Source organism: Lepisma saccharinum, chromosome 26 (assembly GCF_977018435.1).
Source record: "Lepisma saccharinum chromosome 26, izLepSacc3.1, whole genome shotgun sequence".
Taxonomy (NCBI): domain Eukaryota; kingdom Metazoa; phylum Arthropoda; class Insecta; order Zygentoma; family Lepismatidae; genus Lepisma; species Lepisma saccharinum.
In genome coordinates this window covers 48576578-48598029 of record NC_139254.1, presented here as the reverse complement: position 1 = coordinate 48598029, position 21452 = coordinate 48576578, and the positions used below count along the sequence as shown (strand labels likewise).

General features: G+C 39.8%; 1 protein-coding gene across 1 annotated transcript in view; it reads left to right on the top strand.

Annotated features, from left to right (window-relative positions):
- Nucleotides 1–21452, top strand: part of LOC145979498 (retinaldehyde-binding protein 1-like) — a 123360-nt gene that overhangs the window by 71433 nt on the left and 30475 nt on the right. The window contains exons 4-5 of the mRNA XM_083112432.1: nucleotides 2024–2174; nucleotides 9720–9913. Of these exons, the coding sequence (XP_082968558.1) occupies nucleotides 2024–2174; nucleotides 9720–9913 (345 nt within the window). The remainder of the gene's footprint in view (nucleotides 1–2023; nucleotides 2175–9719; nucleotides 9914–21452) is intronic.

Genomic DNA, 21452 nt, shown 5'->3' with positions numbered 1-21452 from the left:
TAATTGTTTGTGTTATTGTAGTGTGTATGTGTGACGTGTCAGTGAGACGATTGGAATGCCAGCCGCAAGATTCACGTTAGAACAAAGATTTTTTTATGTATGACACGTACCTACGTGAAAACAAACTCGTGTCGAGACGTGTGTAGGTAATTTGTACAGAAATTCCCATGCGTTTCAACTCCACACAGAGATACGGTTAGACATCTTGTCCTTAAATTACGAGAAACTGTATCGTTAAATTTTAAAACACCTAAGCAAAAACGACGGATTCTAACCGAAGCAAAACTCGATGATATTGGTGCAGCGTTAGAACGTTCTCCAAACAAACCTCTACGCCGTGTTTCACAAGAGGTGGGCGTGTCAAAATCATCGGCACATACAGTCACTAAGCTACTAAAATTAAAACCATACTCTTATAACACAGGTTAGTGCTCGTTTTGCAATATTTATATAAATGTCTGCATATGTCCATAAAAATAAGCGGGCATTTCAGGCCGCAAATGTCGGCATCTCCGTCAGTGCCCACCGCCACGCTTCTCCCGATCTCTCGGCTGCAGATCGAAATGGACGCACGGTATATAACTGGTCGAATGAACTCGCACCATCCACAACTTCTCGACACAATATACGAACATGCTCTACACGACTGCCTTCCTACATACCACTGCACACCATTACAGCATCTCTTAACCATGTATATCTTCCTGATAGATCCACAGCATCCTGACTATCAGCTGTATAATATCCATCATCCTCCGGAACTACGGCACGTGATATATCCAACACATGCCGCACCATAGCAAATTACTACTTTCCTAACTGAAGTAAATTTCCCACTACCGTTACTGAATAAATAAGATCTGAATACCTCAGAATAAGTAAATATGTACCACTCCAATAATGAAAACACTTAGACCATTACCTTGCAAGGGAAAACATTTATGAAAACAATTCACTTACCAAAGAGAAGGTGTACCCTTCTAAATGGAAAACGAGGACAAAAAAACAAAAAAAAGGGTTGAAGAAAGATCCAACAGTTGCGGAGATAGGAAGAATACCATTGGGTAGAGCAGCTACCAGGACGCCCCGTCTACAATGAACACGTCATCAATAGGTCCTTCGCAGGCCCAAAAGATGGGAGCATACAATTGAGCAATTGAGCAACGCAGATGAAAACTCCAAGCGACAGTGGCAGGAGTAAAAGAATCCAGAGATACTACCAACACGCCAATAGTTCACTCAATACAACAGAAATAGAAGCCATGCCTGATAAAGGCGACACTTCACGAAACAAAAAGCCAAATAAAGATTAGATTAGATTAGGTGAAGAAAAACTGACACACTTACTCAGAGATCGGTTAGTTCATATGAACTTTCCAGCCTTCTCATTGCCAGTGCGTAGTTACAGGTCGGTTAGTTCATTGGACTATCCAACTTGACTAGTGCCTATTTTAAGGGGGAGCAAGAAAATTAACAACAAACATTGGTGGTTGACTGTAGCATGCATCTTTTTATGTCGAAATAATATCCAGATGATATGCAAATGTCGTCCAAAAATTGTACTTTTAGTGTCCATACAATATTCAAAGTACGTACAAAAAAGTCTAAATCAGAGCATAATGTCTAGATTACATCCCACTTGATGTCCAAAACATGTCCAAAAGTGATCGGAAAATGTCCAAAACATATCCATTTCTGGATATCTCCTGGATATCACGTATGCGGACAAATGGATATCCATGAGATATCCAACGGATGTCTTTTGGAGATTCCTGGATATCTATTGGATATCCAGAACTTCCGACACAGATATCCATTGGATATATTTTGGACATTTGTGTGCTGTGTGGGATGGTACCTTCTGCTTCACCTGCAAGACAAGATGTTATGACCATTAGAAGAGTGCCTTTGTTTCAAACGCAGCTCCGAATGGGATATCACTACCCTGTCGAAGTTACCTCCTTTTACGGTATCTAGTATTAACATTCTATGTGTCAATTCTAAGATCGATGTCTTCTTGCAGATGCAGGGCTTTCACAGGCACGTAGAAAAACATTACAAGCTGTACACGGAGATCAACATCGAGGCGGTAGCAAAGGTCATAATGGACTTCGTTGTGGTCAGCCTTCCGTATAGAGATTCCCAGGGGCGGAGGCTTCTGTACATAAAGTCTGGTAAGTTTGATGGAGTCATTGGGTAATTTACTTTCCAGTTATATGCAACCCCGTGACCGTGCTTGAACAACTTATTTGAATACTTTGGAACCAGGTACTGGGATTGAATTATACATATAGCTATATCAAGTTTTCTGCAACATGTAGATACCTTTCACACCGAAGTGACAAACGGGATGGCACCTGCAATCTGTACCACAAGACCGGGGCGACACAACGGCCTAGTCCGAGCGACACGTGCAGCTTGTCGTGTCCCTTCTATGCGAAAAGTTGCATTTATTTCTAAAGGATTGTTTCCATTGGCACGTGTCGCACATTGGCATATTGTTAACTCGCGCCTTATGCTTACTGTCAATGTCTTATTGGAATCTGTAGATAGCCGGCATGTCCATTTTTTTGGCACTCTGCTTTACATTGTTCTTCAATATGTCCAAATAGACATTGCATCCATGATACCATCAATAAACTGGATGGTAGCAACGCCTTTGGACGACATACAGCCCCAAATCATTAATGACCCACCACCGTGTTTAACTGTTGAATTTGTGTTAATGTGACCATCGTCTTTATTTGTTTTTCTCCAGACCCTATTTATCCCATCTGACCCGTATATATTAATCTTGGACTCGTCTCACCATATGACACTATCACAAAATTCCAGGTCCTTGTGGATGTGCTCTTTCGCGAATGAAAGTCTATTCCTGCGATTCGCCTTATTTACATACGGCCTCTTTCGAGGTATTCTGCCATGATATCCATGCTTCCACAGGGCACGTCGGACAGTTTGATCGGACATCACCTCGCCAGCAACATTTTCTACTAACGGTCGTAACTGAGGAACACTTAGTCGGGGACTGTTTGTCCAATTTTTCTTAACGAATAACCTCTAAGGGCCAAATTTATAATAACATCCTTCAGATCGGAACTAAGTTCCTTTACCTTGCCCATTTCGAACACACTGATAGATAGACGATAGGAATACAAAAATACCTATGCCAGCATTCCGCTTGACGGGGAGCGCGCTTGCATGTTCAAACTTGTTACGAAGTTGCGAACTGCACGAAACCGCCCGAATAGCGGTGGAGCTGTTTGTGAGGAAGATTGAAACTCTTGCCTGTACGAATAACAATGTTGCATGAAACAGCGTGTTTTTCTCTTTTCACACAAATTATATGCTCTGTTTATAAACTTTGAACATACATTTTTATTGGCATTTGTTGGTGAAACCTTCATTAACCTTAATTTCCAGGTACATATGAATATGATTATATTTATTAGTAGATGACATTTTTTCCTCGGAAATTCTGTGTACAAATAACAATGTTACATACTGTATAAGTATGTTTCATTTTACAAGTATTTTTATTAATTTATTATCTTTATATCTTTTCTTTATTATCTTATACCGTATTCTATTATTTTTCATCTTCCTAATTACTTCGGCTCTTATTTACACTGTCATTCTTGTATACCACAGCAATCTTCTCTCTTACACGTCTTGTGCTTCCATCTCTGTTTAACATTCGTAATCACTCACGCGCATAAGTTTCATTGGGTACGTAACATCCCTCGAATATACTTACGCCTGTCGGTATATTATTGGTTCTAACAATTTAGTAACGTTAAGTTTTTATGAGTTATTCCCATTACTTCCCACTTCATACATGAAACCACACCCGGCCTACCTGAGTGAGTGTTCAGATTAACGTGCTACGAAGCTCCAAATCCCTGGTTCGAATCCTGATCAGGCATGGATGTATGATTGTATTGTCCCATCATAATTCTATCAGTTCGTCATTCATTCTCATCATTGCGATTAACCCAGAAGGCACAAAAGCGACACGAAATAACCGAAATAGAAAGTCATGAAACCATATTTTAATATCCTCTGTATTATGCCAGATAGTTTTGAACTGTATTCTGAACTTAACAGCATTTAACTCATTTTTTTGTCAACGGATCTAGAATACGTATACATTATTGTTTTGTATTAAAAATATCCGTACATCTTATTTTACGGAAGTTATAGTCGAGGACGCATTTAAGGGGTATATAGGAAGTACCCCCCGAGAAAGACTATCATGTACTAAAATTAAGTAATGAAAATATACTTGTTCAGCATTTGTTTGGAACTTATTTGGATCATACGGGTTTTGAAGGACATTGGCAAGGATTTATGCTTGCACGCTACTACTTATAATAATTGCATAAGATATTTAACAGGAACTTTAGTTTTCGTCACCTAGATCTAACATCCTTTTTTGTTAATGCAATAAATATTGAATTCTTTGTTCATTTCACATTAATTCCTTTGCCAGGGCACTTGTTCTTACACAAATTATGGTGATGTTAACTTCAGCTAACTTAGATCATTATGCATGCTGTTATATCTATTGAAGAGTGATACCGAGGGAAATCTGGAAAAGCTCTACTACGCTGACCAACGACCCGACCATTCAAGAACAATGCTGCATACCAAAGAGAATGGTACTAACTAACTACGTACCGCTGAGTTCCCGACCTCACTTCCCCTGGGGACTTTCCATGGAAGGTAGTGGCTTTAACCTCTCGTTGAGGGGTGGGAAACAACGATGTTGAGAAGAGTATAAAACGTCCCGAAAGGTAAAACTGGCTCTCAGTCTAGGAGCAGAAATCATTCGAGTATAGTGGCCACTTTGAGAAGACAGTTCGAGGCGGCGTGTAACTTTCGGCGCGAGACGCCTTAGTAAGTTGCACTTCGAACCCAGGACTCGAACCCTTTATTACATTACTAGCTGATTACGCAGCGTTGTCCGGGTATTTATTTATCCCAATCTTCTATTAGACCGGAAAATAATGAATTCTAACTATAGTGTAAAATTAACTTGGAGTTGAACGGCATTGGGAGTGTCACTATTCATCTTAGCGACCAAGAAAACTATGGATTCCACACTAATATCGATCGTTTACCCCTTCTCACCCCTATGGGTACCAGAGGTGTATTGATACGATTTCACTGCACTTTGTCGTTCCTGGAGTTCCAGGTTCGACTCTCCTCTGCAGGCATTTTGGAGAGGGAGGACAGGGACCATTCAATTTTTTTCTCCAGTGGGGAATATGGGACCTTATTTTTCTTTTAGGGCGTTGGGTCGCCTCTGTGCTGACATGGGGACAATAGAGCATTAATTTAACTACTCAAGGAACAATTAAATCTGCCTTCCTATTAAAGAGTAATATTACCAAGTAACTGATATTTATTATAAGCTTATAATGGATAAAGCTTAGTTAAACGTTATTTACTTTAATTAATAATTTTAATAAAGCTAAACTAAAGACAGTAATTAACAACTGCTTATTTTTCCCTTAATGAAAAATTAACTATCGATGAACATCACCCTTCGTATAATCTACCTGGCAGGCCGTCTCCCAACAGTAAATATGTCCACGAACTAAACCGTAACCCAATACAATGCGTATAATCTACCTATAGGCCGTACAAGGAGTCGTTTCCGTTTAAAAGGCAGGCCACACTGTAGAAGGTTGAGCTTTAAACAATGCGTATAATATATCTGGCAGGCCGAGAAATATTGCTACCACTCGTATAATATATCAGAGTAGGCCACACTGAAAAAAGCCCTCTTGTATCCCTAAGCACCCGTGTGCTAGCAATGCTGGACTATTTGCGGCAGCAGATCTCAACCAAGACTTTTCTAAGAGTCAACACAGAACTCACTGGCCGGGACCGCGTCGCTGCTTATATACAATTCTGAGCGCAGCACCAGCGCCTCTAGCGAATACTCGTTAACTACGAGAGCGCTGCTTAACATTGAGTGCCATCTATGCAGGTTAACAATGAACTATTAGAAACAATAACGCTTCCTAGTGAGATGTAGTAGAACCTCGTTCTCTACCAAGCATAGCAGTGAAATCCTATGCAGAAGCGATAACAGAACAGATAAGATTACACAATGCTATTCAACAATGTGGGCGTTACCCCCACACCCCCTATACGCCTTCATGGCGCGGTGCTATGCACAGGGGAACACTTTTACCTTTTATTCAACAATGACAATAAAAGGAACAAATTAATCAACTTGTGGCGATCTCGCATGATCGTTACAATTTGCATTATAATATACTTATAGACACTTATCAACCATAAGCAACCAATATGCACGTATTTCAACTAATCAATACATGTAATAAAGGGGGGAACCCCCGAAGTAAGACCGCCTCCTCCCGCCTACATTCGAGGGGATGGTCTTATTGTCCTGGTTCCTATAAATATATCAGGACGTCACTTGCTCCGAATTTGACGGTTCCCCCGACTTTATTCTCTCTATTTATTACAATTTGATTGCATTTTATAATAGATGTAATAATAAATTGCAATGCTAAACATAGGAATATATACATGACATAATTGGTGCATGCAATACATTATGTAATATCTGTTCTGGGATCCAGAACAGAGGACATGAACCTCGTGAGTGGCATTACATTACATGCAAATTTTCTTTTTTTCTTTTTTAAACCATTTGTGAATACTGTGAATATAACATTTTCCATTTGTACGGTTTCTGATTTCGACTCTTATGTTTACATGGTAGGACAGTATTAGTAACATTTTTAAAAATTCTCAATACCGTTCCCCGGACAGTGAGACAGGCATGCATAATCTCGAAGTCACAGTGGATTCCGTTCTGGCTTTCCAGAGCGGTTCTGAGACACAAATTACTTTCACAGAACCCAACTCACAAGTCCCGAATCCCATTCTGGCATACCAGGACTTACATGGGCATCAAAACAATCGGTTCGTGGTAAGTGTGGAGAGAGATTTGCTCTGGTATTCCTCCTCTTTCCTCTTCTTGACAGAATAGGCCAATTAAGTTATGAAATGAAAACCTCTCGCTTTACATAATTTTGCTACATCCCTTGTGACTCTAACGATCCTCAAGTTATTCACCGAGTCACACTTCACTATATTCTTATACCGTCTTTTTACCTATTCGTGTATTAATAACAATTTAATATTAATTGCATATATGTTAATTAAAATATATGTGATATTTAATATTATTATAATATATTACTATTATTCCTGGGACTTGATATAGATGAGACTGAGATTTCATAACATGAGGTTGCGGATATCTTCGTTAGGTTGTGTTATTGTGTGGCGCTTTTTTTATACAATGTGGGTACCTTTGAGGAATATAACGTCGCAGTGAATGAATGGACACTGAATGATTGCAGGTAAACGTGACAAGAGCGCTTCTCAGAATAACGGGTGCTGGCTCGAAACCAGCGTCCGGTGGGCTTCCTCTAGAGCTACATCAAAGTTACCGAACTGGCGTTCGAATCAGAACTTCTAAAGGGTATTTTTTAAGAGTGATAGAACTTTCGATAGGGATAGCTGTCATTTGTTTTGTTTTGATGACATGTTGTTTTGTCATTTCATATCAGTGAGCATTGGCAAATGATCATGGAAAGACTGACGCCGCAACAACGTTTACAAATTGTGGAAATATATTTCCAAAATCAATGTTCTGTTCGCCAAACGTATAGAGCACTTCGGAAATATCGGTGCTGTCAGTGAATTGGCCTCCCAAGATCATGGGACCTAACGCCACTGGATTATTTTCTTTGGGATATCTAAAGTCTCTGGTTTATGCTGATAAACCAGCAACAATTGACGCTTTGGATGCCAACATAACTCGTGTTATTAACGACATACGTCCCCAATTACTTGAAAAAGTGATTCAAAATTGGACTGATCGAATCCGGTTCATCACAGGTATACAACGCACGGTTTTAGAAGCGATATCGGGCGGAGTTACGGAGAGCGTGTCATTGGCGACCAGCCAATAGCAGGAGTGCAACGTTGTACAGTTAGGAAACTGCGGCGAGAAAGTTAAGCGCCGTGTTCTGTAATTTTTTTTCCGCGCAAGAAGTTCTTTATCAAACTCGCCACTTTAAGGTTCATCATTGCATGGGACACGACATTATGAACCTGACTGTCCAAGTCCCATGCATTTCCGTCGCCTACAGCCGGAGATATCGTTTCTCGAAGAAACAAGGGAAACATCGCGTCTCTACACACACACAATGACCCTTCGTTTTCCTTCAGTGTTCCGTCTGTTTTTTTTTTTTATTTGCCAACTTGTTAACCCCGCTGATTTGTATCTTTGTAAAGATATGGGTGTCAAATTCGGCTGAATATGAACAATGGCCCTTCATTGTCGTGGGCGTTTATGAACATTGCGAGTCTGAGTCACTTTCAGTTCAGCGTTTTCGTAACAAGGGCGGTGTAAGATAATTGTACTCGTATGCCACGAAGAACAGTTGTGAGACGATTAAATATGGCCCTTATTGATTGATTAAATGTTGGTTTATTTTACTTCGCTTTTCTGCTACCTTTGGCTAATCGCAAAGATGAGGATGGATGATGATATGATGACACTGATGAAGGGACACTTACAAACATCTATGCCCGACCTGGGATTCGAACCCGGGAACCCTGGCGTCGTAGCGCGCTGTAAAGTCCATCCCTTATGTTCGATAGTTATGCAATAGTGTGTGTTCCGCGAGTGTTACTTAATAATTTCTCGCCGGCCCCCATGGTGGAGTGGTTAGCATATCGCGCTACGACGCCAGGGATCCCGGGTTCAAATCCCGACCTAGATATGGATTTTGTGAATGTCCATCCATCAATTTCATCATATCATCACTCATTCCCATCTTCGCAATTAGCCAAAAGTGACAGAAAAGTTAAATAAAATAAAGTAAATCAAATCAAATTAATAATGTCGCTCCCGAATCCTATTACAAGTAGTACAGGCACGAAGTGTAAAATATTACGTTCACAAGACAGACATCTAGTGTATTCTTGCTTCAAGGAATTGGCGTCGGAAGAAGTGCGTGCTGAAACAGTGTTTTCTCCGAGTCGAGAACTTACGGCTAAAGCGTGTGGTGTATGTGTGCATACTGTGTTGCGTAATATAAAACAGGGTAACGTATCTATCACAGAAATCGGCGAATCCCTATTCAAATCTTCTGGGAAACATGTCAGAAAACAGAAACGAGAGTGATGATGATGATTGTCTTGCAGTTCCCCTATAGTAAATACCTTCAAACTTCTTTCAGGTACGAGTTTCTCTTATATGCTGCAGTGATATGATATAATCCTGTGTAGAATTATTTACTATATATTTCATTGTACTCAAATATCACGTGCATGCATTATATATAAAAAGCTTAATATTGGACACGGCGAAATCTCTGCGTTTCCTTTCCGCTAGCAGTTGGTTTGGCAGCAGCGCGACAGCACTGGCTGCGTATTGGCTGAACTCATGTTCCTTCTAAAAGCGTACGCCGTATAGTCGTGGTGGACATATGCCGGAAATTATTTTCAAAAAGTAAATGTCAGAAAGTTATCTTTAAAATGAAAACACAATTGGCTTCAAACTTATTTTTTTATGTGTTTTATTTCAATTCAAAGTTCTATCACTCTAAAAAAAACACCATATACTATACTATTTCATGCATTTGCTTCCCTGCTTGCAGGTGCCTGGAATCCCGACAAAGTTTCTCTGGACGACGGCTACACGACGACCGCCCTCCTGACGGAGATGGGCATTAACGAACCCACGACTCAGATCAACGGTGTCGTCCTCATCTGGGACATCGAGGGGATCTTCCTGAAGCAGCTGTTCTACCTCACTCCCAACAATGTGAAGAGAGCGGTGGAAGGCTTTCTGGTGAGTGTGCTTGATACAAGGAAAGGTTTCATTGCTGGTATTTGAACAAGATCAATTTAGTGGTGTTCAAGAACGTATTTATGGGGGAAGGGGGTCCAGGAGGTCCGAACCACTCCCCGAAAGGTTTACCAAGTAGTGAAATTAAATAATAAAAATACATTTTTTTAGTTTTTTGTATTTTTTTTCCACCGACCTAATTGCAAGGCAATATTGGGATCATATGGTTTTGAAGGGTTGTATCCAAGGTTGTTGAAGGTCCAGGAATCCATAAATTATAATGGGTTCTATTGGGTTCCGCTGCAGGACCGGAACCTTTTTTTCTCGCCCAATCTAAATTCGGTCCAAGTTGCGTATCGTTTCATTGAAAAAATATTCCTGGACGGTATTTTAATTGTTCCTGAAAAAAGGTTCCTGGACCGAATTGAAATTCATTCTCGAAAAATTGTTCCCGGACCGAATTTAAATGCATCCGGAAACAAGGTTCCTGGACCGAATTGAAATGCTTCAAAACTGAAAAGGTTATTCACTGTCTAAAACACATTTACGATTGCTGATTTTCTCTCCTGGACCGGAATTCAATATATTTAAAATTCCTGGACCTTTAACAACCATGGTTGTATCAAAGAAAATTTAAGCACGGAACTTCTTATAACAATTATCAGAAATTTTACTTTTCGTCTACGAAATCTAAAATCCTTTTTTTTTTAGTTATCCAATAAAAATATTCAATTCTTTATCTATTTGGCATTAATTTCCAAGCCAGGATAGTTGTCTTTATACAAATTTTGACGATCAAAAGTACATCTAAACTAGCTAATGAATAGATGTTATTATATCTCTATTCTTATACAATCATTTTACTTGTTCATCAAATAAAAACAATACAAGATTAATTAATTTACATATTTAATTAATTATATTAATTTGATTTAATATAATTATTTTAATTTAATCATTTTATATTATTATTATTTTTATTTATGAGTTACTTGGTAGGGACCACTCCGAAATATGTACAGGTTGGTCCAAAAGTCACAGTACAGCCTATTATTTCATAAGTTGTAAGGAAAATGAAACATTTGAATACACCAATGTAAATTGGGTATGGGTTCCACATTTTGGGACATAACACAACAATGGCCGCCATTTTGAATTACCGTCCATTTTTTTAAAATGGGAAGGGGTCATGTGGGGTATCAAAACACATTAAAATTTTGCCAAGAATTCATTTCTGGAATCAGATGTCACATAACTGTTACGGTGTAGGCGTTATTGGCATCCAAAGTTGATACTGGTGGGCTAAATGATGTGTTCAATATGCCGACCGTCTTGTTGAATGCATAACTCCAGTAGCGTAATCCAGTCAGCAGACACTCCCAGAAGCACTTCTGGTGCGATTTCACTGCAGCACAGCGTCCAGGCAACTGGACATCCAGCCACTGACGAACAATTAGCCCATAGTGTGGCGGAGCATCATCTTGTTGGAAAAACGAAGGGAATGTACATTTAAAAGGGAAGGAAAGACAGTGTCTCTCAGCATGTCCAAGTACCGCTCGGAATTAAGGGTTCCATCGATGAAGATTGGTCCAACCATAAGGGTGCCCCATATCCCACACTACACCATGATTTTAACATCTCCGACAACATTGGATGGGTCAATCCAGTGGGGATTTTCATCACACCAATATCCTGTGATTCTGCCGGTTCACTTCGCCACTGACATGTAGGGTTGTTCTGATGTTGACGTAATGCTCACCTACAGATCTCGACACGTCTCTCTGGGTCATCCTCAGAGAGTTTTTGCAGCATTTGGATCTTAAATGGGTGCCATTTGTTGCTATGAAGAATACGCATAATGGAGGAACGAGTAACACTTGCAAGACGTCTAGTGCTGCGTTGGGTGCTCTTCGCAAAGGCAGCCAAGACCATTGTCGAGGTCATCTCGTCAGTCGAAGATTTGGGACGACCACTACGTCACCTGTCGGGCACATTTTCAGTTTCCTTGAATTTGGATAGGAGACATGCAACAGTGTTATGCGAAATCGGTGGTCTCTCTGGGTGGCGCCTGTTGAAATCTGCTTCAACGACTCGACTGCTTCGTTTCCCAGATATCAGGATCACCTCAATTCACTTTTGCTTCGTCAACGCCATATGTCACCTGCAACAGTATAAGGTTTTCAGACTTTTGGATGCCACTATTACTCTATTCCTTGCTTTCCTTCTTCATTTTTTGCTTATTTTCCTTCTCTCTCTCTTTTTGTCCGCCTCTGCATTACTGTTACCATTTCTTGTGTTTTGTCTTTCTCTCTCTCTCTCTCTTCTTCTTTCTCTATTATTCTCTCGCCTCATTTCTATCTTTCCCTCTTCCAATTTTGCTCTGTTCCTTTCGATTTTTATCCGTTTCTATCGCTTTTTCTGTTTTCCTATATTTTCTTTTTTATTTTCTTTCTTCTTTGCAACCTTAACGCCTTGGCCATACATGCATTGTTAGTTAATTTCCCGTAGTGCATTGCTTACATTACAGTACATACATTAATAGTATAGTGCTGAACATAATTTCAGATACATCGAAGAGTATGAGTAACGTTATACTATTATTTAAGTATATCAGTGGCGGCTCTACTACTTATTGTTACGAGGGCTACATTCATAAAAGAAAATACCTTACCTTAATTATTTGAAGATGAACTCCATGCGGCGATCTTTCATCGAACCGAATTTGTCAATCACTCTTCTATTGAAGTATGGTATATTTTTATGTCGTATTTCTCTTGCAGCGTTAAAGAGCTAAAACGAACAGACTGTACTGAATTATACATTTTTACTTGTACGATTTACCATTGAGAACACCAGATTATATAACTTACTGCCAGAAAACAAATAACTCTTTGAATCGATTCGAAAACTTAAACTATCACGCACTTACTGACAAGCGAAACGGATGCGTTACATGGCTGGCCACTGTTTCTCTAGGTAATCGCAAGTGTCCGCCGTCATAGTGTGAGAGCTTTCGATTTCTACCACTTGGCAGCGCCACCGTACATTAGACTGCAGCATTGGACTGCAGTGAATGCAGTCCGCTTTCTAGCATTGACAAGGGCCTAGCAGGGAGGGAAGTGGAAGCAGTGCTTACGTTCGAGTCAACATGGAGATGTACTGGCAGTCCCCGAGGGGGAAGCGGCTTCATATTCCAGTTTGCCTCTTGTCGCGCGCCAAGTGAATTTGAAAGCTCCACACAGCGCAACGGAACGCAGTAATATAGTGGAAGTACAATATAAATATTTAATTTTTGCACTAATGGCAACAAAATATAATTTGTTTGGGGGGACTGCAGTCCTGCGGCCCCCCTTCAACGGCCGCTACTGGAGTACATGCTACAATTCTGATTCTGCTATTGTAAAGAATCAAAAATTCCCATACACAGTGCTGTAATCTCAAAACTTTCACAGGGTATATACGCTAAGTTTCGTGAAATGTTAAGTGAAGACCATGCTTCCATTAACGTTGGATTTTCTCTCCATTAAATATATGACTGAAATCGTTAACTTATGCAACTAAAATGCAAATTGATGATATTAATGATGTGCTCATAATAGGCATAAAAAAGAGGAATATTACAGCAAAGATGGCATTTATATAATAAAAAATTCGAATGTAATGGTTGCATTTATGTTTACGTGAACTGTCAGTTTGTGTACTACTGCTACAAACATCAAAACTGAAAAAAGTGGGGAAAATACTTTGTAGTGTTACGTTGGGCAATATACTAGAACGTTTTGCATAGACTTTTAAATTAGCATCATTTGCAGCCATACCTTTGATGAATTCAGGGGGTGGCCGTTAGGGAATGAGGATCCCTTCCGGAAATAGAAAAGCTCCGTCTCCGAAAATTTCAATAACCCGTCAGAGCATTGTGACAATAGCTAAGGAATTTGGCAACAAAGTTGACTCCGCTTTCTTTTGTTCACTTTAGTGTATTACGTACTTTCTCTGAATTTTTCGTGATAATAAGCACTGATTCGCTTTCTTTATATAATTAAGAGTAAAAATAATAAACGAATTGAAATACCGTTCGCTTTGATTTTAAAACTCCTAAATAGTAATGCTATAGCTCAAGCTAAAAAAAAAATCCATTTCACTGAACTCAAGACTTGTCACGTGTAGAGCGGCAGGGCTGGTTTAATGTGAGCTTCCATTGTTGTAAGGAATTTTAAATTCATTTTCTTTATCCTTGTTCTTTTTCCCTCCTTCATGCTCTTAGGCGTTGGGGTTCTTCAGCCATTTGCTAAAACTCTTCCTATCTTGTGCCATTCTCTTAACTTCCATTACTGCCTTCCCTCTTTTAGTAACCATCTCTGACAGGTATTGTTACCTTTCTATCAAAGGACTTCCTCTTCCTCTCCTTCCTTCTGGTCTCACTTCCATTACTTCCCATTCTATCCTAGGTCTTCCTCTTCCTCTTCTTTCTTCTGGTCTCGCTTCCATTACTTCCCATTCTATCCGATGTCTTCCTCTTCCTCTTCTTTCTTCTGGTCTCGCTTCCATTACTTCCCATCATATCCGAGGTCTTCCTCTCCCTCTCCTTCCTTCTGGTCTCGCTCCCATTACTTCCCATTCTATCCGAGGTCTTCTGCTTCCTCTCCTTCCTTCTGGTTTCGCTTCCAATACTTCCCATTCTCTCCGATGTCTTCCTCTTCCTCTCCTTCCTTCTGGTCTTGCTTCCATTACTTTCCATTCTATCCGAGGTCTTCCTCTTCCTCTTCTTTCTTCTGGTCTCGCTTCCATTACTTCCGATTCTATCCGAGGTCTTCCTCTCCCTCTCCTTCCTTCTGGTCTCGCTTCCATTACTTCCCATTCTATCCGAGGTCTTCTGCTTCCTCTCCTTCCTTCTGGTCTCGCTTCCATTACTTCCCATTCTCTCCGAGGTCTTCCTCTTCCTCTCCTTCCTTCTGGTCTCGCTTCCATTACTTCCCATTCTATCCGAGGTCTTCCTCTTCCTCTTCTTTCTTCTGGTCCCGCTTCCATTACTTCCCATTCTATCCGAGGTCTTCCTCTCCCTCTCCTTCCTTCTGGTCTCGCTCCCATTACTTCCCATTCTATCCGAGGTCTTCCTCTTCCTCTTCTTTCTTCTGGTCCCGCTTCCATTACTTCCCATTCTATCCGAGGTCTTCCTCTCCCTCTCCTTCCTTCTGGTCTCGCTCCCATTACTTCCCATTCTATCCGATGTCTTCTGCTACCTCTCCTTCCTTCTGGTCTCGCTTCCATTACTTTCCATTCTATCCGAGGTCTTCCTCTTCCTCTCCTTCCTTCTAGTCGCGCTTCCATTACTTCCCACTCTATCCTAGGTCTTCCTCTTCCTCTTCTTTCTTCTGGTCTAGCTTCCATTACTTCCCATTCTATCCTAGGTCTTCCTCTTCCTCTCCTTCCTTCTGGTCGCGCTTCCATTACTTCCCACTCTATCCTAGGTCTTCCTCTTCCTCTTCTTTCTTCTGGTCTAGCTTCCATTACTTCCCATTCTATCCGAGTCTTCCTCTCCATCTCCTTCCTTCTGGTCTCACTCCCATTACTTCCCATTCTATCCTAGGTCTTCCTCTTCCTCTTCTTTCTTCCTGTCTCGCTTCCATTACTTCCCATTCAATCCGATGTCTTCCTCTTCCTCTCCTTCCTTCTGGTCTCGCTTCCATTAGTTCCCATTCTATCCGAGGTCTTCCTCTTCCTCTCCTACCTTCTGGTCTCGCTTCCATTACTTTCCCATTCTACCCGAGGTCTTCCTCTCCCTCTCCTTTCTTCTGGTCTCGCTCCCATTACTTCCCATTCTATCCGAGGTCTTCTGCTTCCTCTCCTTCCTTCTTGTCTCGCTTCCATTACTTCCCATTCTATCCGAGGTCTTCCTCTTCCTCTTCTTCCTTCTGGTCTCGCTTCCATTACTTCCCATTCTATCCGAGGTCTTCCTCTCCCTCTCCTTCCTTCTGGTCTCGCTTCCATTACTTCCCATTCTATCCGATGTCTTCCTCTCCCTCTCCTTCCTTCTGCTCTCGCTTCCATTACTTCCCATTCTATCCGATGTCTTCCTCTCCCTCTTCTTCCTTCTCGTCTCGCTCCCATTACTTCCCATTCTATCCGATGTCTTCCTCTCCCTCTCCTTCCTTCTGGTCTCGCTTCCATTACTTCCCATTCTATCCGATGTCTTCCTCTACCTCTTCTTCCTTCTGGTCTCGCTTCCATTTTTTCCCATTCTATCCGATGTCTTCCTCTCCCTCTCCTTCCTTCTGGTCTCGCTTCCATTACTTCCCATTCTATCCGATGTCTTCCTCTCCCTCTCCTTCCTTCTGGTCTCGCTTCCATTACTTCCTATTCTATCCGAGGTCTTCCTCTCCCTCTCCTTCCTTCTGGTCTCGCTTCCATTACTTCCCATTCTATCCGATGTCTTCCTCTCCCTTTTCTTCCTTCTGGTCTCGCTTCCATTACTTCGCATTCTATCCGATGTGTTCCTCTTCCTCTCCTTCCTTCTGGTCTCGCTTCCATTACTTCCCATTCTATCCGATGTCTTCCTCTCCCTCTTCTTCCTTCTGGTCTCGCTTCCATTACTTCCCATTGTATCCGATGTCTTCCTCTTCCTCTCCTTCCTTCTGTTCTCGCTTCCATTACTTGTTTCGGTTTTCTTTCTTCTCCAATTCTCATGACATGGCCATACCAGCCCATTGCTCTTCTCTCTATTATCTCTTCGATTGATTCTACTTGTAGCTGTTCCCTGATTTTAGTGTTCCTGATTCTATCTCGTGTGGTTTTTCCTATGACTCTTCTTAGGTATTTCATCTCTGTTGCTGTTAATCTATATTTATGCTTATTTTGGAGCTTTAAGCTTTCTATGTCATAGAAGAGCATTGTTGGTATAATTATGGTTTTATAAATCCTTAATTTAGTATTTTCTTGTACCTCCTTTTTCCCTAATATTTTATTTGTTTTTAGAACCCGGCTATTTATTTATTCTTCTAATTTTCCATCGCCTGTTATTATAGTTCCCAATTATTCATACCTATTCACTTGTTCTAGCTGTTCTCGTTGCCATTTTATTTCCAATCTCTCTTCATTTCCATGTTTTTATATATGCATTACTTTACTCTTCTTTGGGTTCACTATCATTTCTCTATCTTGAATTCAGCTGGCCACTTCTATTACTGTATTTTGTAGTTCCTGTTTGGTTGATGTTATTAATGCCATGTCATCAGCATACAGAAGTGATTTTACATAAAGTGGTTTGAGTTTCCTACTTCCAACGTCACACTTTCAAGTTCTTCTTCTACATTGTTTATGTATTTGATCCATTAGTATTGCCAGCCTCTGTGGCGGAGTGGCTAGCACATCGCGCTACGACACCAAGAGGTCCTGACCTGGTTTGAATCCTGGCCTGGGCATGGATATTTGTGAGTGTCCATTCATGAACTTCGATATGTCATCACTCATCCCCATCTTTGCAAATTAGCCTAACGTGGCACAAAAAGCGAAGTAAAATAAAGCAAATCAAATCAAATTAAATCCATTAGTATTATAAATAGTAAGGGGCTGAGGTTATGTCCTTGTTTAACTCCTTTGTACATGTTAAATTCTTTTGATTTCTTGCCCCCTATTCTCACCATTCCTTTAACTGTCTTGTAGACACTTTGTATTCTTCTTACTAGTTTCTCTGAGCCTCCTATTTTCTGTAATGCTCACCATAGTTGTTGTCGTGGTACTGTATAGAAAGCTGCCTTTAAATCCAAAAAGAATACAATAGTTATTTTCCTCTGCTAAGAAATTTACCTATAACTTGTTGTGTAAAATGTAAGCTTGCGTTTGTCCTCCTCTTCTTAAAGCTGCTGCTTCTTCTTCTAACTCCTCCTCTACTTCATATCTTAACCTTAACGAATTTAAATATCGTTCTCTTTGATATTATAACTGCTAAATAGTAATATATATATATATATATATATATATATATATATATATATATATATATATATATATATAGCTAAAACAATTCCATTTGATTGAAACTCAACAATTGTCACGTGTAGAGCGACATGGCTGGTTTAATGTGAGCTTCCATTGTTGTAAGGATTTTCAAATTCTTTAAGTTAATTTAACGACTAGTCAGTTGGACGTGCTTGTGCAGTCTTATCGAAATTTACACTTAATTTAAGTTATTATGTATAAGAGATAAAGCAATTTAAAAATATTGGTACTTTTAATTGTATTATAATTTGATGCGTATGATATTCCCCCCGTGAAGTTTGATATCCATCCCGGATGAAAGTGACTGGATTCAACACGGCTTAAACTGATCACCAAAAACTTTTAACAAATTAACAGAAACATTCCTAATTCGAATTAATGAGTAATTGGCATTCTTTTTACAAGCACCCCATATATATATATATATATATATATATATATATATATATATATATATATATATACACACATACGTATATATATAATGTATATATAATATATATATACATATGTATGTATGTATATGCACATGTAAACACGTGCTAACGCACTAAAGTACAGAAGCTCTAAAATGCAGGTGTACGGTCCTGGGCACAATATACGGTTTTGACTCCTTGAGAAGTTGGCAACGCTGTTTTTCTTGTTTCACATTTGTCCCTCTACATGTGTGCGTGATTCTTGCTCTATGAACGATTCTGCATGTTCCTCACACATACATTATTATTCGAGTGTGTAGACTATTTCGTGGTGGGGTTAGGGCCCACCCTTGCCCTCCTATAGCTACACGACAACGGAACCATGGTAGGAGTGACATAGAAAATACAATTCCTAATATCATGATCCTGACATTAGTTGTAACTTTCATGGATAGATGGCAGCTTCATCTGTAAGATGAAACTTTTATTTGGAAGAACAATTTGTAAGAGATAGCAACATAGCTTTCCATTACTGTTCTTTGTTAATTTTGATGTTTGTTGATAGTGATATTGTTTCTTGTACTTCTTCAAATGCTTTGAGAATTCATCTAAATCTCTTCGATGTTCACAGATTGCAAATCGTTTCAGTAATTGATAGTGTTCAAACTAGTACACACTAATATTAATATCTGCTCTGAAAGCTCACCATGCATTTAAACCTTCTGATCGGGAAAGATGATTTGAAATGACCGTGTAAGAAAGTGAATTTCGAACGTCATCCAAATATCGTAAACGTTGACCGTGACTGTCCATTATACATACGTACATATACTCGTATTTCAAATTATTAATGTAATTTTAATGACTTCATTTTAAAAATAACACGTATGTATTGTGTATGCGTCTTCAATTTTAAAATCCTTATTTATTTTTATGCGTGACAAAAGAAAGTTTGTGCCGGATTTTGTAAATTAACTAGTAGACAGTTAAATTTTAAGAACAGAATATTATAAATTAGCGGCAATTTCTAACAATGCAAGAGTTAGAAAACGTTTCTGGAAGTTTCTTAATCTTACCAAGTCTCAAATAGTGGTTGAATCTATAGCTAAAAGTGCCAAAATCTCGAAACGTTTGACATAATTGTCGTCATTTGGAAATAATTCGAGAAGAACCTAAACGCATAGCGTGTGAAATATTGGCGTGCACAATCGCGTTGTGAAAAGGGTCTTCGGTTTAATGTCCGTTCGTAACAACATATATTGGTTCAGATTATACTTTCAGCTGCATTCCTGGTAAGCCTACACGTATAGTCAACCGCAATAACAAGTTTGATAGATACACTTATCCTGATATACTGGCTTCACTACAATGCACCATGCGTGTTGGCTGCCTCTACGGCGATGAATAACTTGCTATCAGAGTGCGCTTAGCCAATTCATAGCTAAAAATCACTGCAGAGAAGCGTCATCATCTTTTAATCAAGGGGTCGCGGGTTTGATACCCAGTGGAGGCACGTAGTCGTTCGGATCCCACTTCAATCTCTAGGTCAAGTCCCGATGAGCTTTTATGTTCATAAAGTGGACTCAAAGAAACAAACTTAAAACAATCATATATTGCAGGTAAGTGAGTTTATCAGGACCATTTTTATTGATGGTGACTTAAGTGCGTAAAAAGTGTACATCGAACCGACATTTAAAAACAGTTACGAACTTTTTTTTCCTAGCTGTACAAAAATGCACATACCCTGTTTATGTTAGTGGTAGATAAGGACTTGTGCAAACTATGTTGTAATTTTAATTAATATTTTACACATGCGGATCAAAAAGAATTTTCCTGGGAGGGTTACATAGTATTCTATATTTTAAAAAGACATTATGATATAGACATACATACATACATACATACATACACACACACATATATATATATATATATATATATATATATATATATATATATATATATATGTGTGTGTGTGTGTGGGGGGGGGGTGTTGTGTGTGTGTGGGGGTGTCTGTGTGTGTGTGTGTGTGTGTGAAGACAATTATAACGATCAAATCTTGATAACTATCAGGTAAATAAATTAATCCCCGTAATAAGCAATAACAAGCATTGGATGGTGGCTGTTCGAGATTTGGACTGCGGAGTACGGAGGAAAAGCCTGTTTCCCGAGCTAAGAGGCCGATCCTCGGGTAAAAAAACAACATAAAAATACAACTTTGGAACCAATGATCGAATTCGATTGAAATTTAAGACAGCCCAGTATTAGATTTTAATCGGCAAAATCTCAAAAGCAAAATATGATAGGAGGTGAATTAAGGGAGATATTAAAGGTTAAACGAGAGTGGATAACAATTGCTACAGACTCCCTGGCGCTCTCTTCGGAGCAACCGTGCAGGATACAATGGGTCCGGTGGAAGGGTAGCCTCCCTTCGAGGAGCAGCTGGAGAGGGGTCAAGGAACTCAAATTACACGGGCGAGAAGATAGCAGGATAAGATGCCACGATTTGAGGACGAGTTAACAAGGTTTAGACAGAGAGGGCATTTTAACGAACATTTTGAATACCAGATAAATAGACAAGCGGAGAAGCGGAAGAGACAGTTTTTCTTTGACAGTTATTGTTGACAACCTCTCAGTAACCACCCGCGTAAAAGTACCCGCCTCGTGTGTTTGACCGATCCGTGTTGTATATAGTTCGCCCGGGATTGTTTACTAACACGATGGAGTAGAGACAGCGAAAGGCCCCGCTGGGGGGCGTTCGACCGACCCTTGCCGCCCTTGAAGATGCTGAGATCCAATCTTATCGCCCGGAAGCCATCTAAATCATCACGCCGCCAAGCATCTACATCTCCAGCATTACTTCAATCAGAGCCGACAAAGGTAAGCCGTGAATGGAACGTGAAAATGGATAAGCTTCGTTCGCCACTTCGTAACACCTAATGAACTCGCTTAATTACGTAAAAATTACCAAGTGACATTGCTTATTACGGTGATTAAATCGTACCAACGATAATTTTATCATGTAAAACCGTACAACTTCCAGTTATTCATTTAGCCAAAGTACTTAACATTCAGATTGTACGACGCTATAAATTGTCAATATAATTATATAACAGTGATCCAAGTTAACC